General features: G+C 41.8%; 1 protein-coding gene across 2 annotated transcripts in view; it reads left to right on the forward strand.

Moving 5' to 3' along the window:
* The window catches only part of DCC (DCC netrin 1 receptor), a 347209-nt gene that overhangs the window by 302913 nt on the left and 30633 nt on the right, over positions 1–13663 (forward strand). For both annotated transcript variants that reach the window (XM_068665177.1, XM_068665176.1), the window contains 4 exons: positions 674–812; positions 2696–2803; positions 5561–5755; positions 9666–9698. In XM_068665177.1, the coding sequence (XP_068521278.1) occupies positions 674–812; positions 2696–2803; positions 5561–5755; positions 9666–9698 (475 nt within the window). The remainder of the gene's footprint in view (positions 1–673; positions 813–2695; positions 2804–5560; positions 5756–9665; positions 9699–13663) is intronic.

The raw sequence follows: 13663 nt of genomic DNA on the forward strand, positions 1-13663 counted from the left end.
CTCGACATCAACGTTTAGTTGTTCAGAACATATCACCGTGAGGCAGGCCAGTCACATCTTTCAAATACAACCTAATGCATGAAAATACTGCATCTAACCAAACAAAAGTGGGTTTTATGAATGTAAAAATTAATCTTTATGCAAGGGTCCTCTTGATATTATAAATATGTGTTCCCCACAGCACCTGGGAACCCTTAGTCAGGTCCATTCAAGTGGTAAAAATGCTTTCTGAGCCTCCACTACAAACCAGTAGATATTAACAAACTTTTTTTTCTTCTTTCTTTTTTGGAAGGAACACGTCAAAGAGGCTGGAAATGAACGTTGAAGTCGTGGAAATGTTCCTATTTTTTTCCTCATATGGGCATAGATGAAGGACACTGCGTTAGCTTCCAATTTGCATTTGAAAAAAAAAAAAAAACGCATTGCAAATTGCTTTGTCTGGGAAAAGAAAGAGAGGAAGCATCACAATAATTTATTTAACTGCTTAAATTATAGGCAGAAAGTTTAGTATCATATTTACGGTCCTAAAAATACTCCCATTAAGGTATGCAGTAGCAACAGAGCTATTTTGCTGGGCAAAAAAAAAAAAAAGAATCCATTGTAATTCGTGTTTTGCTTAGCTACCAGCAATGAGAGATGCTTTAAAGACGTCGTTTGCTCCGTCTCTTTGCAGTCAGCAGATACGACAGCCCTGAGTCACACCGTCATCGGCCTGAAGCCTAACACCATGTACGAATTCTCGGTCATGGTCACCAAAGGACGGAGGTCCAGCACCTGGAGCATGACTGCCCACGCCACCACCTACGAAGCAGGTACGGCAGGAGCTCCTGAAAGGGCTTTCAATTTTTTTTCCTTTCATTTATACGCCCTCAAAAGCCCTGTCCAAGTTCAGTGTACCTACAAAATTAGCTGCGTTTCTTCATTTTTTTTTTTCATGGGTAGCAAAGCAGGGCAGTCATTCGTCTGAGTGACTCGGTGTCATTGCAAGAAGTTCAGATGATAGTACCCGTGTCTAATATTTTGCCCCATAATACAAAGATTATCGGTGACTTTTATGATTTAAAACAGTTTCCACTTTTCAAAGAAACCTAAGATCAGGTGAGAACAAGTTTGGAACACTCTGTTATTACTAGATAATAATTTTACCCCTTTAAATTGTTAATTTAGGAAGTTCTTTGTGACTTTGTCTCAAGTTTACGAGTTCCCACCTTGTCCTTTTAGTAAAAAGGGTTAAAAAACAGCTTCTATCTAACACAGGACCTTCTTGATTCAAGAGCTTTTCCTTAGGCTGAGTAGTTGTCTTCAACACACTCTAGGTACCAATATAAACCAGCTTCTACCAGCAGCCACCAAATGAAGTCTGCTGGTAAATATTGATCTGGTTTTTGTTTTTTTGTTGTTTTTGTGTGTGTGTTTTCTTTTTTTTTTAATGAAAACCACAGTACACGCCAGTTAATTAACAAAGGGAAAATCAGAGGGAATATATGTGTCCTTAGATTTTCCCATGTGATCGCAATGCAATTATCTGAGCTTGATGGAGCGGCTCTGTTAATTAAGGGCATCCTGCACTGCTGATCTTTATTGCCTATTTTGTACCCATGCCGCATGTTGAATTTCCCGTAATGATATTAAAGAATGTACATATCAGCATCGATACAGAAGCCACTAGAGATTACGACCACAGGCTAGAGAGAATTGCTATGCCCATAATTCAAAAGCAACTCTCGGAGCCAAGATCCATCCCCAGCTCTGCCTACACAAGTCTTGCTGATGCGAGGGGTGTTAATGAGTGCTAAGGGAAACATCTAAAGCTTTGATTTTTCTCATGATATCTTCTGCTCACAATCTGCTGAAAGCAGAGCTCAGCTTCAGCCACTCAAAGGGACTCACGTGGCGAAAACCAGAATGGAAAACCTATGCTATGGGAGGAGGCTTTAAGAACAAGCTTTACTAGTTTAACCTCCTAAATGACAAAAAGCCTGAAAAGGGAAAGAATAAGTCCATGAAAGCATGTCAAGGAAGTTAAAATCAGAGAAAGGAAAACAGTATTTAAGAGAGAGACGTTGTTTCCACACAGGTTGATGGATGCATTTAGGGAGAAATAGAATCGTTTAGACGGAGAATATTGCAGAACAAACATAGCAAAAGTAGAGAAGGAAAAATTTGCTTTGAAAATCAAATGAGGCTAGCTTACAGAAAAGGTCGTCTCTTGCAAATTCCCTGGCATAGCGAGGTGGTCCCTGTCTGCGAGCCAAATTCCCTTTAAATACAACACAACCCTCTTAGAACATAATAGTACTAATGATAGGAATCGTAATATTACTAATAAATAATATTAGTAATAATAATAATGGTGACAATAATAAAGCAGGCTTTTTTAGTGATGAGGGAACTTGCATCACGCTGGGCATTGCATCGGTTTAAGAGACTTCTCTAAGAGCTGTGATCTAGATCTAAGATCTGTGGCTTGTCTACTTCATGGGGAGAAAGACTCTTCCAGCAAACAACAGGTGAGCAGTCACCTGCTTAATAATTTATCACTGACAACAATATTTTTTTTTCCAATGGATGTGTTTCTTGGTTGTTTTTGGATCCTGTTCTTGAAAAATTCGACCGATGCAAGCGTTGTGAGACCACCTGCTCGGTGTTCATTATTTTCATTCCGTTGCTTTCAATTTTTTTTCGTTCTTTTCAGCTCCAACCTCTGCACCCAAGGACTTGACAGTCATTACACGGGAAGGGAAGCCCCGAGCCGTCATTGTCAGCTGGCAGCCACCATTAGAAGCCAATGGGAAAATTACCGGTACGCATTTGCATTACCCTCTACTCTCCTTTCCCTTTTACTGTTCTGATTGTATGTTGCTTTCATTCCCCTATTTTTAGTAGAAACATCTGTTTTTTTCCCAGAATCCTATCCGATCTGATATTATTTTCTCTTACTTTTATCAGCCAACTTGGTCTAGGAGTCGAGGCAACGTTAGAGACACTGCAAGATCACTTGCAGGATGCAAATATTCATTTAAATGCTAAGAACAGTGATTTAAGTTAAAAATGCAGCCCTCTCAGCAAAGGTTTTGTGGTACATGCTGCTCGGTGATAATTAGAAATGACTAATAATAAGTACTTTGTTTGGCAATAATGTGATACATAATACACCTAATGGTAGGTTGCTTGTTTCAGCACACAATGGGAGAATTTATTGGGAGATATTTCACTTTACAATAACAATTTAAGGCGATGATGATCTGGAAAAAAAATGACTTAATATTGACTGACAAGAACTGAACTTAATGGATGCTTCACAGTGACAGATTTTATTTTCCAAAATGTTGCGTATAACCTTAGTGCCTAATTAAGACATCCATTAGAAGCCTTTAACGTTAATTTCGGGTGAAAAATACAGTAGGGCTCTATCTGAGATTTTGCATTTAAATGATCACTTTAGGCTGCTAATAGACATCTCAGAGGCATATAATTATTGGGAGAAATATTGTTCAACTACAAAAATGTGCACATTATGGCCTCATTACCCCAAACAATCGGTTTACACCAGCTCTAGAACGCATTTGCACGCGGAAGAAAGTGTGCGTTCCTACCAATAACCCAGCTACACACTCCTGAAGCACTGAGAAATATAAATGTAAGAGCAAGAAGGCTTCAGCATGATGCCCTGTGCGAGCAATTAGATGTGAGGAGCACTGGGTCAGATTTTCACCAGTTGTAACTCAGCAGGGCTTCCTTGGCATCAGAGGAAGGTGAGTTACACCAGGGAAGCATCCCACTTTATATTACCAATAAAATCAGGATCTATTTCTCTTTGGACGTTGCCAAGCAATCCGGATTCTCAGGTTAGACTCGCATAGCTGTGTCTAATTTCAGCCTCCATAGTATCATTATTATCTTATAATTTCAGCCTCCATTATCCGAAGTTTATCGGCTGTGACCGTGTCTGAAGGGAGGATGTTTTGGGGAAATGGCTCTGTTTACATTAACCCAGTTCGGTCCTTAGAGAGGATAACCGATGATTCTGCTGGACAACACCTGAGTGCTAACGCTCCTGAATCCCCACTGGCTAAAAGACAGAAATAATAAATAAATAAAAAGCTTTCCTGACTTTTAAATTGTGAAATGGTTTGGTGGTAGCAACTTTTGTGGAGTTTTTCCATCTAAAGCAGCATTCAGACCTGAGAGTAGCTGGGGTCCCTTGACGTCCAAGCACAAGTTTCTTTCTTGTAGTGCTTGGTTGAAGAACGGCTCTCATAAAGATTTTTTACAGCATCTGTGCCTACATTTTTCGTAGACTTTTCAAGCAGAGGAAGCAACTCCTTGCAGAGAGTAGAAATGTTTGAGCTATATTTTTGTGTTAATTTGAGAAACTTGGCTGTTATATCTTGGTATGTATCAAACCAAACACCATGATCGGTGAAACTGCTTAGTAACCACAAATTACAAGTCTATAAATAATACCCCATGATGTAAACAAGCAAAGAAAAAAAATAGAAAAAAAAATACACAAAACATTATCATTTCCATCGTGGTGCCACTTGTCCCTGACCAGCATAACCATTCCTGTGGGATGAGAGCTTCGAAAAGCATCTTTATTTCAGAAAAAATAAAATAGAGGAGTAGTGATGATAAACTTTACACCGATTTTTAAGTAACTTTGGATCCCAAGCACCAAAATGAAGTCCAGAAGATTCACCTGGGCTCTTTGCCTTCCAGAAGCTCACTCCTGTGGTGCTGATGTATAAGACCAAAATCAGATCGTACCTCTTTGCATGCTACTAGAGTGCCATGGACGAAAGAGGGGAAAAGAAGGAAAAAAGAAAGAAAACAAAGATATTTTTAAAGTTAGGCAGAGCCTGGTGTTGCAGTTCACCTGGCTGAGGCTGGGTTATCACATAGGGCATGCTTTACCTCTCAGCCTTATTTCCAGGCTCTTTTTTTTATCTCCAGAATATCATTTGCCAAGAAGGTTCTTCCTCCAAACTTCCATTGTTTCCTAACACTGCTATTTCTACTCCCTAAATCCTAAATTTTTTAAGTTTTATTCAGTCCTAAGCAGTAATTGCAATGCCCCAGTTACCCAAAGTCTGAGTTTGAGTTCTTCATTCTTTTCCCAAAAATCCTTCCCCTAGATGTGCCAGGAAATATTACATGGCTTCCCGTGAGCACCCAGTACTTGATGTGCATCATTAAAGCCATTTCATTTTATTTCAGCACTGAAACCCTAAAGACTTGCATTGTATGGTTTATGGCATTTATCAGACTGAATGGTGCACCTGTACTTGAGAAATGTGCTCATAACAGAGCCGTTTAGTGTGTGCTACCTATTTTTATATTTGTTCAACCCCTATCTCTTGCAGAGAATGCTGTAATTGTTGTTTTGGAGTAAAAATAGACAAATACGAATTAATTGTCATCGCCTCCTTTGAAGCTATTTTGATCAGACACCCACTGTTGCTGCTTTTAAAAAGAAAATAATGGTTTTTAATCAATCTACATTTTACACGGACGTTGCAGAGGAAGCACTAACCAAGAGGCTGTTTTTTTTTTTCAGCTTACATCCTCTTCTACACCCTGGACAAGAATGCTCCCATCGACGACTGGGTGATGGAGTCCATCAGCGGGGACCGGCTCACCCACCAGATCATGGATCTCAGCCTGGACACCGTCTACTACTTCCGAATCCAAGCCCGCAACGCCAAGGGAGTGGGGCCTCTCTCCGATCCCGTTTTCTTCCGGACGCTGAAAGGTTTGGATCTATGTCATCCTGATATTAATGCTAGCTCCGGTTTTCTTCTGGCTCTGTGGGAGCTTTGCAATTAATTCCACGGCAGCCAGAAGAACTCCTACTACTTGAAACTATTATTGAGAGATGAAAGCCAACCGCTGCATATGGTAGTTGACAAGAGTAAACCACATAATGAGTCAGTAACCGTAGTTTTAGATTCAATCAACTTGGGGAGAGCGCTCTGACACCAACTAACTTCCAGCCATCAGTGGTAGAGCTAATTGGATGTGCCTGGATTTCTCCAGGGACCTACCTTTTCTTTTGGGATCCTCAGGTGACTGTAGGAGCTGGCAATGACTCACTCCTATCAACAGAGCAGGCACACGCGATTAGAATTAAAAAATCTCAGCAAACTGAGATGCAATCTGACTTCACATGGGGAAAATTGTCCCAGATATTTTTCAGTGCCTGCTATTAACAACAGAAATCACTGCTGGATCTCTCCCCGTTAGTGACCGGCAAAGCAGGGGCACCCAATTTTTTTGGCTGGCGCATGTTTTAACCAGGCCACTGTGTTTATGAGAGCAAAAGGACTCGTAGCCAGCTCGATTTTTAATTAGCACAGTGAGATATTCCTCTTCTGTCCTCCCTTGAGGACATCATCTCCCCAGAAATGATTCGATATGAAGGTGTAAGCAACACTGCTGTGAGGGGGGAGCGGGATGTTTGCAGCAGCTCTGCTCCTTCTATTTTAACTGTCACTCACCGATTTGCACAAAGGTACGAAATTACTTCTGAAAAGAGGTATAATTAATGAAAAAGTCGAATGGCATAAACAGCAAACCTGTTCCAGGAAAGAAGCGTGGCGTGTGAGAGAGCACTTCAGCGCTCTATCTGCTGGAGGAAATCCAGGGGTTTGCACATAAAAATAACATCTTGGCAGAAGGGAATTGGAAGTGGATTTAGGCTGGACCTGCAAAGTCAGGGTTAGAGGGAAATTCAGAATGAAAGCTGTACACAAAAGCCTGGGAATTAGCATTCAAGTTCAAGCCTCTTTTTAATCAGTTATAAGTGACTTCAGTTAACGCGGGCTGTATAAAACCTAAATGAAATGACTGAACAAAAGGGGGGACGTGCAATCCCTCCATCGCTCCTTTTATTTTTATTTTCCTGTTGGGCAAGAGCTCATATTCGAGTTCATCTTTCATGTCCAGCGGGTGCCTGGCACTTCCCATGAAGGAGGGATTTGGATGAATGAGGCAGTGTCCTCGGCAGCCCTGGCAGAGAGCTTGCCCTTTCTGCTTCGCTGCTATCAGTATCTACGAAGCGTGCTGCCGACCATTCAGGCCGGGAGTGAAAAGGCTCATACAACAGTTTTCATGAATTAGCACGAGTCAGAAAGAAAAAAAAAAAAAAAAAAGGAAAAAAAATGTACCAATTTGTTCGGAGCTTATCGCAGCCAGCCCAGGTTTGCAGGACTTCCTTGTCCAAGTCGTGCTTCCCTTTGAATGAATTACGGGTAAGATCGTGATTATTCATTCTCCACTGCCATGAAACGTGAAGAGATAGCACTTTGTGGGTGCTTCATCTCCATCAGGCGGATGGTGCCAACTTAATTTCATGCTCGCAATTTGTGCCAAGCAGAAGGCTGTTAGGCTGAGTCGAGGCATCAAAATATAATAACCACCGACTAATGAGATATCAAAAGATATAGAGACTCAGATATCTAAGTAAACTGAAAGATTAATGTACTAGATACCCCCTATTTTGTAATGTTTACACAAAGTACCATAAAACTCATTTGGGAAATGAATTCTGGATCAGACAGCATCAACAGATACCAAAAAGATGAATTTATACATTTGTTGCATCTCGTAATTGCCTACGAGGACTATGTCTAATACCCTGCCATGAATATTTAATGATAACCACCCTAAACATGTCATGTTCAATAATATTCAGCTGTTTTTTTTTGACAAATACATCTCTGCACTTGAGGTGAAAAGACTTTCTGAAGTCTTGAGTGCGTTCTGAATTATGCAGAAACGTTGGTTTCCTGCCCTTAATGATTATTAACAGAAGAGGTGTAGGAGCCATATGGGAATGTGTGCTCTGATGGCAAATATACGTCCTGATCAGAGAAAGTTTTAAGCTGTGAAGAACGGAAAAAAGCAGCAAAGATCCACTAAGTCACCCAACATCTGATTTCATACATTATAACGTTCCTCCAAGGAAACCAGGCCGTTGCCATGTAAGTATTTGTAGTGACTTCCCTTTACTAATGAAAACGTAGTGGGCTGTGAGAAATAGGTGTGTTTAGTAGTAAATAACGCTCCCACGGAGCAATGAGTTTATGTTCTTCCACCTCGGCTCCACTGATGATAACACACAAGCAAATGGCAAATCCTTAGCTTATGGAAATCACCATTACACCGTGAACTTCAATCAATCTGTGACAGTTTACATCACTCGAGGATCTGCTTTTTTATGCTCTGGCTGGCTAAATTTATCACTGCATGCATGAAGAGTCTGATGCAAACATTATAAGGAGCCTGGAAGATGGATAAAATGTGATGAAACACCCCACAGCTTTCTGACTGGGTAACCTGGGCCCAAACTTGAAGTCATTACTGGGATTTTTCTTACTCCTTTGTGAGAAAATACCTGGATAATTTCGATAAATATTATACACACGTCTGTGGCAGAGAACAGAGACTGTCTCAGTGTTACATTGCTCGATGGTGCATAAACGAATCATTTTCAGCAATTCACTGAGTAGAAATAAGCAAACACAACCCGAAATTTCTTTGCCACTGCCCAGTGAAATGTGATAGCTGCAGGGGGAATGAATGAACCCGTGACAGGCAGAGAGGAGGGAGGATTTCTTCGGTCTTTCAAATAATTTATCAGTGAGTGTTCTCCTCTGTTGCAGAAACAAGGAAATCTTAGAGGTGTGCTTTCTTCTGCTGAGCTGCACCTCTTCTGGATTCCGGCCAGCATTTACAACCAGGCTGAGCTGCTTTAATTAAAGCCGGAGCCCCAAAACCTCAGGGGCTGCCCATGGGCCTGTGGGGCACCATTCCCAGCCCTGCAGTGCCCTCTAACGGGTTTGGGGGTCATTGAAGGAGCTCTTCCCCCTTCCACATATGGAGAGAATATGGATGTGGCCGTCTGGGGGACAGGTTGGATGTAAACTGCTGCTAGTTCAGCACCTTCATCGTTCCCTAGCACAAAACCACGATCTAGCAGAGGTTTCAGAGACATTTTTAGCAGCGAGGGGTTCAGCATGCCCTGCACCTGCAGGTGGTCATGATCAAACTTGCAGCTTCATGCACCAAATGACATTTTTTCCCCCAATTTCCCGCATTTCATATTTTTGCATATTCATTAAGCAGAGGACCGGTTGATGCTCGTAGCTCTTCATGTAGCCAAGGGAAGCTGAAAAAGGAAGGCTTTTAATGTATCTATTGAAATTTGAAGTCTTGTCGAGCACACTTCAGATCACGCTATCTTTTATGGTTATTATGCAAAAACATGTAAATACTTTTAAAGTCTTTTGTAGAAGGCTGAAACAATGATAATATGCGTCAAGCTGAGCGTTCAGCTTGCAGGTGATTTGGCCATAATTATTCAAAGAACCGGAGTTTCTCCTCTCTGCCTCTTTCTCTCTCTTTTTCCTTTCTTGCTTAATTAAACTTCCCAGATTATGATGGCATATCAAAGAACGAGAGAACGAGAAAATACCGGGGGCAACTTTTCACCTTTGTAAAAACTTTGTGCAAATATTTGACGTGGAGCATGGGGCTCTTTGAGAAAAGGGAAGGCTAAAAAAACCTCCTTCCCCCCTGCGCTGCCTGCTTGGGGATGCTTTGCTCTGGGGTTTTCCCTTCGCCAGCGGCCCGGCTCTAACGACGTTGTCTCTTTCTTGCAGTTGAGCACCCCGACAAAATGGCCAATGACCAAGGTACGGTGCCCTCAATCTGTCGCCTTCATTCCCGGCATCCCCGCCGCGCCGCCGCCTTTCACCTGGGCTGCACACCTGAGGAGGCAGGCGCCGGCGCGCTAATTAATCTTGTTAATGAAGTTCTGCTCGGCTGAGGCTGCTGCTTTGATGGGGAAGATGTAAATTTTCGGGAGAGGAAATTGTTTTGTCTCTTTTCTGAAGGACCAATTAAAATGTCAAGCTGCTTTGTATGAAATAAATTTTTAGTCTCTCTGCTGCACTTCTGAATAATTCACGTTAAATATAATTAAGCTCGGCATAATTCCCCGGCTCTTCCTGCACCCTTTTGTGGGTTATAGATTAAAGTTCAGAAGGCTCACGGTGAGAAATCATAAATCATCTTTACCCTCAAAACAGCAGCTCTCGTTTAATAATAGCAAAGTTTAGTCAACTTTTCAAGGCATTATCATTATGTTTGCCAAATATGAATGTGTCTGATTAGTCACAGCTCCTCTGCTCCTATCCCCTTTTCAGTACTTGGAAAGTGTGTTGCTAGGATATTTTTCATTTTTTCCTCTAGACCTGTTTATTCGTAAGTATTTATTTCAATTATACCCGGAACATCATTCATTTCTGTGACATCTGCCCAAGGAAACGGTCACAGGGACTTTGGGAGAACTTGGAGGTGATGCTGGGAGGTGCGTTTGGTTTGAACTCTCACTTTATGCTCATGTCAAAGGCAAAGTGAGAGATCAACCTCAAATCCTAGCTTCACTTACCAGCTGCCATCATACCCCGATTTAATGAATTACATTAATTTGAAACATGGAAATTCCTGGTGGAAACAAGAGCATTATTTAGGGCTTCAAGCTGGAGTACCCATGGGAGTTACCCTATTTCTTCACGAGGGTTTCACCATGCACCAGGTACCAACAAGGCAGCACATCCCCGCAGGCGAGACCCACTCTCAGCCAATTTGGGAAATTCGATGTCTAATTTCAGCACATAATCTTCTCCGTAAAGGCAGAAAGAAGTATCGAAATTATAAAATTAAAAGCTGGTTTTGCTCGGTATGATTTATTGCACCACAGCACACACAAATTGAAAATGTCAGCTTTGAATAGATAAAAACTGCTTTTAAAAGGTAAATGTGTTAGGTTGCAAAGAAGCCTGAGAGTAAATTATCAATATATTTTTCTCGAATTTGCATTTAAAATATATTCAGGCAGGCTCAGAAAACTTAGGAGAGGCTTCAGCACAAAGAATCACCTGGTAAAACAGGATTGAAAGAGCATCACTTTTTTAAAAAATGAGGGAAAAAGGAAGGCTAGATGGAAAATTGAGTTTGTTGTGTTTGTTTTAGTTCTTCCCTCTTTCATCGTATCTGTACTGCTGCTTGAGTGCTATTTAATGACCTTGTGGCACAACACATGGAGCATCTCCCATCGCAGCTGGTTGTGATTTCGAGAGGCAAAGCCTCGAAAAAGAGCCTCTGGCAGGCAGCCTCTGAGCTCCCAGCTCTGCCCTCGCTGTCACAGCACCATAGCTTTGTGCAGCTATTGTAGCACAGCCACTCTTCTATCCATCTTCCATTATTTCTCTGTACTTGCCCCAAATCTTCTGCCCATGAAACTGGTGTCAGTAGAAGCAGTGCCTTGCTCCTGACTTTCTGCTTGCTTCATTCCCTGTAATGCTGCAGAAAAGTCAGAGGTTTTCGGATGCTTGTGGGTAGAAAACCACAGAAAATGTGGCAAAGCATTTTTCTGTTCCACAGAAGTGTGATCTTACCTCCGCCACGGGGATTAACGAAATGAGACTCTCTGCAGAGACACCTGCCTGTCCCTTCGTGTGCTGCGGTGTAATTAATGGGGAGAAGGGAATAAGCATGACAGGTTCACTCTGCATATGGCAAGCGAGCACATATTCCTCGAGTGACTGCAGAGAAGGAGTTCTGGGCCATTTCCCTTTTGTGCATCCTGCTCCTCTGGGGAAGCTGTGACCCTTGCTAAAGTCTCAAAGCCTGCAGAAGGGTGCAGCCTGCAGAAGCTCCAGTTCATTGCTTTAAACATTTGGGGGGAGCTCTTCCTCTCCCAGCCAGCTGCTCAGAGTCTCAGCCTGCATGGTGCTTAAAATACAACCGTGATTTGTTATTCACTTGAAAATAATAAATTACACGGTGTCACGGTGGTTAGATAAAGCAATGTTAAGACCTGTTTCTGCATTTTTTAAAGATCATTTCGAGATACAAAACGATACACAGCCTTCAGCGTGTAGGGTGGTTACTAAATGCATGCTGGATAGCTCATGGTTGATTACAATAGCAAAATAGCTGTTATCGTGCTTCTTATAGATCCTGCACTTATAGATACCTATAGGTATGAGAGCTACAATGGCTTTCTATAATTGGGAAAGCAGTAGGATTAGCAGGGAGTGAAATTAAGGTGATAGAAATTGTGTCCTGGCTGTTCAACCCCGTCCACCTCTGGTCACCCTGCCCTCTCCCTGCAGGAAAGCCGCCTCCTGGCCATGTTAAGTTACAAAAATTAAACCTTCTTGCTGGGTGTTTAGCAGATAGCAAGCATGCACAACATGAGCTAAACATGATCAGTCCCTCTTGGTGTTACCTGGACATAAATCCTGCCTTTTGTCTGGGTAGGTGAAATAAACTTCATCGCAGTTCTTTAAGGCTGTAGTATAGAAGAAGGAATTCTCAGCCTTTTGTGGTTTGTTTCCTAGGCTTGTTGATATCTAAATTCAGCTTCCACTTTTCAATGACCTCCGTGATGAATTCTTATAAGAGAAAGTCTGAGGCCCTCACTCGATCTGCAGGCAACTCTATTAAAGACGAGTCACCGAGGCCAGGTCTCACTGTAACTGTACTGCGAGCAGCGAGATAAACAAAGTCAGATTTCCTAAAAGCTCGTTTGCCTCAGAAATAATCAAAGCTAATTCTTTAATCATCCCGGGTCTGAAGCGACGCTCACTGAAGTCAGCGATAGCCTTTTAAATTACTCCGTGCTTTGGACAAGGCCCTTGGGGGCCGTCTCTGCCACAAATGCAATTCGTATTGAGTGACACGAATTAACTCTGGTAGGTCATCCATCTCCGACACCGGCACGTGGCTGTGAAGTTCAGGGAGAAAAAGGCACTTCTGTGGCAGCAGAGCAGAGTTGGAGGCTGTGGGACAAGTGAGGGGTTTGGGGCAAAAACCCCGGGGTTTCAGGACACGAGGCAGTGCAGCCTCGAGGGGCCTGCGTGAGGTAAAGGCGATGGGGCAGAGAGCACAATCTGGGGAGAACTTCAACAGTTTTTGGCCATCATAAAGGCAGCAGAAGTGATAATATGAAAGTAAGCATAAAAATTACAGTTTCAGATGCTCAAGAGAGAATTTTTATCACAAATTTTGTGTATGTAGGAGAAGGCCAGCTGCTTTCTTAGGAGCTATTGTCAAGTCTTCCTTAAGTCTTACAAACTCTGTTTATGATTTTGATCTGGAATTTAGAGGCAAACTGGGTGAAGAAGAGATTAATTCACTCTGTTTTATCTTGCCCCGGTTTTCATTTGATAAACCCATATTAAATTTAGTCCCAATTTTGTCAATATAGGACTTGTAAACAGGAATGTGTGGCCATCGGAATTAGATCTGTGAAAGAGCAAAAAGCTGATTTCTGCCTTTGGACTACAGCTGTTTCATAGCATCCCCTGGAAATTCTGATAAAAGGAAACATACACAATTTTGAACAAATATTTTTTATTATCTTAGCAAATTTCAGTACATTTTGATTGTTCTATTGTTTTCCAAAAAAGCTATTTTCTGTGAAATGGACCATTATAAACTATCCAGATGAATTGTGTATGGAATGGAATGTACTAATGGAATATAGACATGAGTTTTTTATATATATGACGTTCCTCTTTATAACCATAAATGGGAGATTTAAGATTGAGCTTCAGCACTTGCCGCCATGGTGAGGCCTACAGGAGGC

The sequence above is a fragment of the Anas acuta genome, chromosome W (genome assembly GCF_963932015.1).
Source record: "Anas acuta chromosome W, bAnaAcu1.1, whole genome shotgun sequence".
In the NCBI taxonomy this organism is placed as follows: Eukaryota; Metazoa; Chordata; class Aves; order Anseriformes; family Anatidae; genus Anas; species Anas acuta.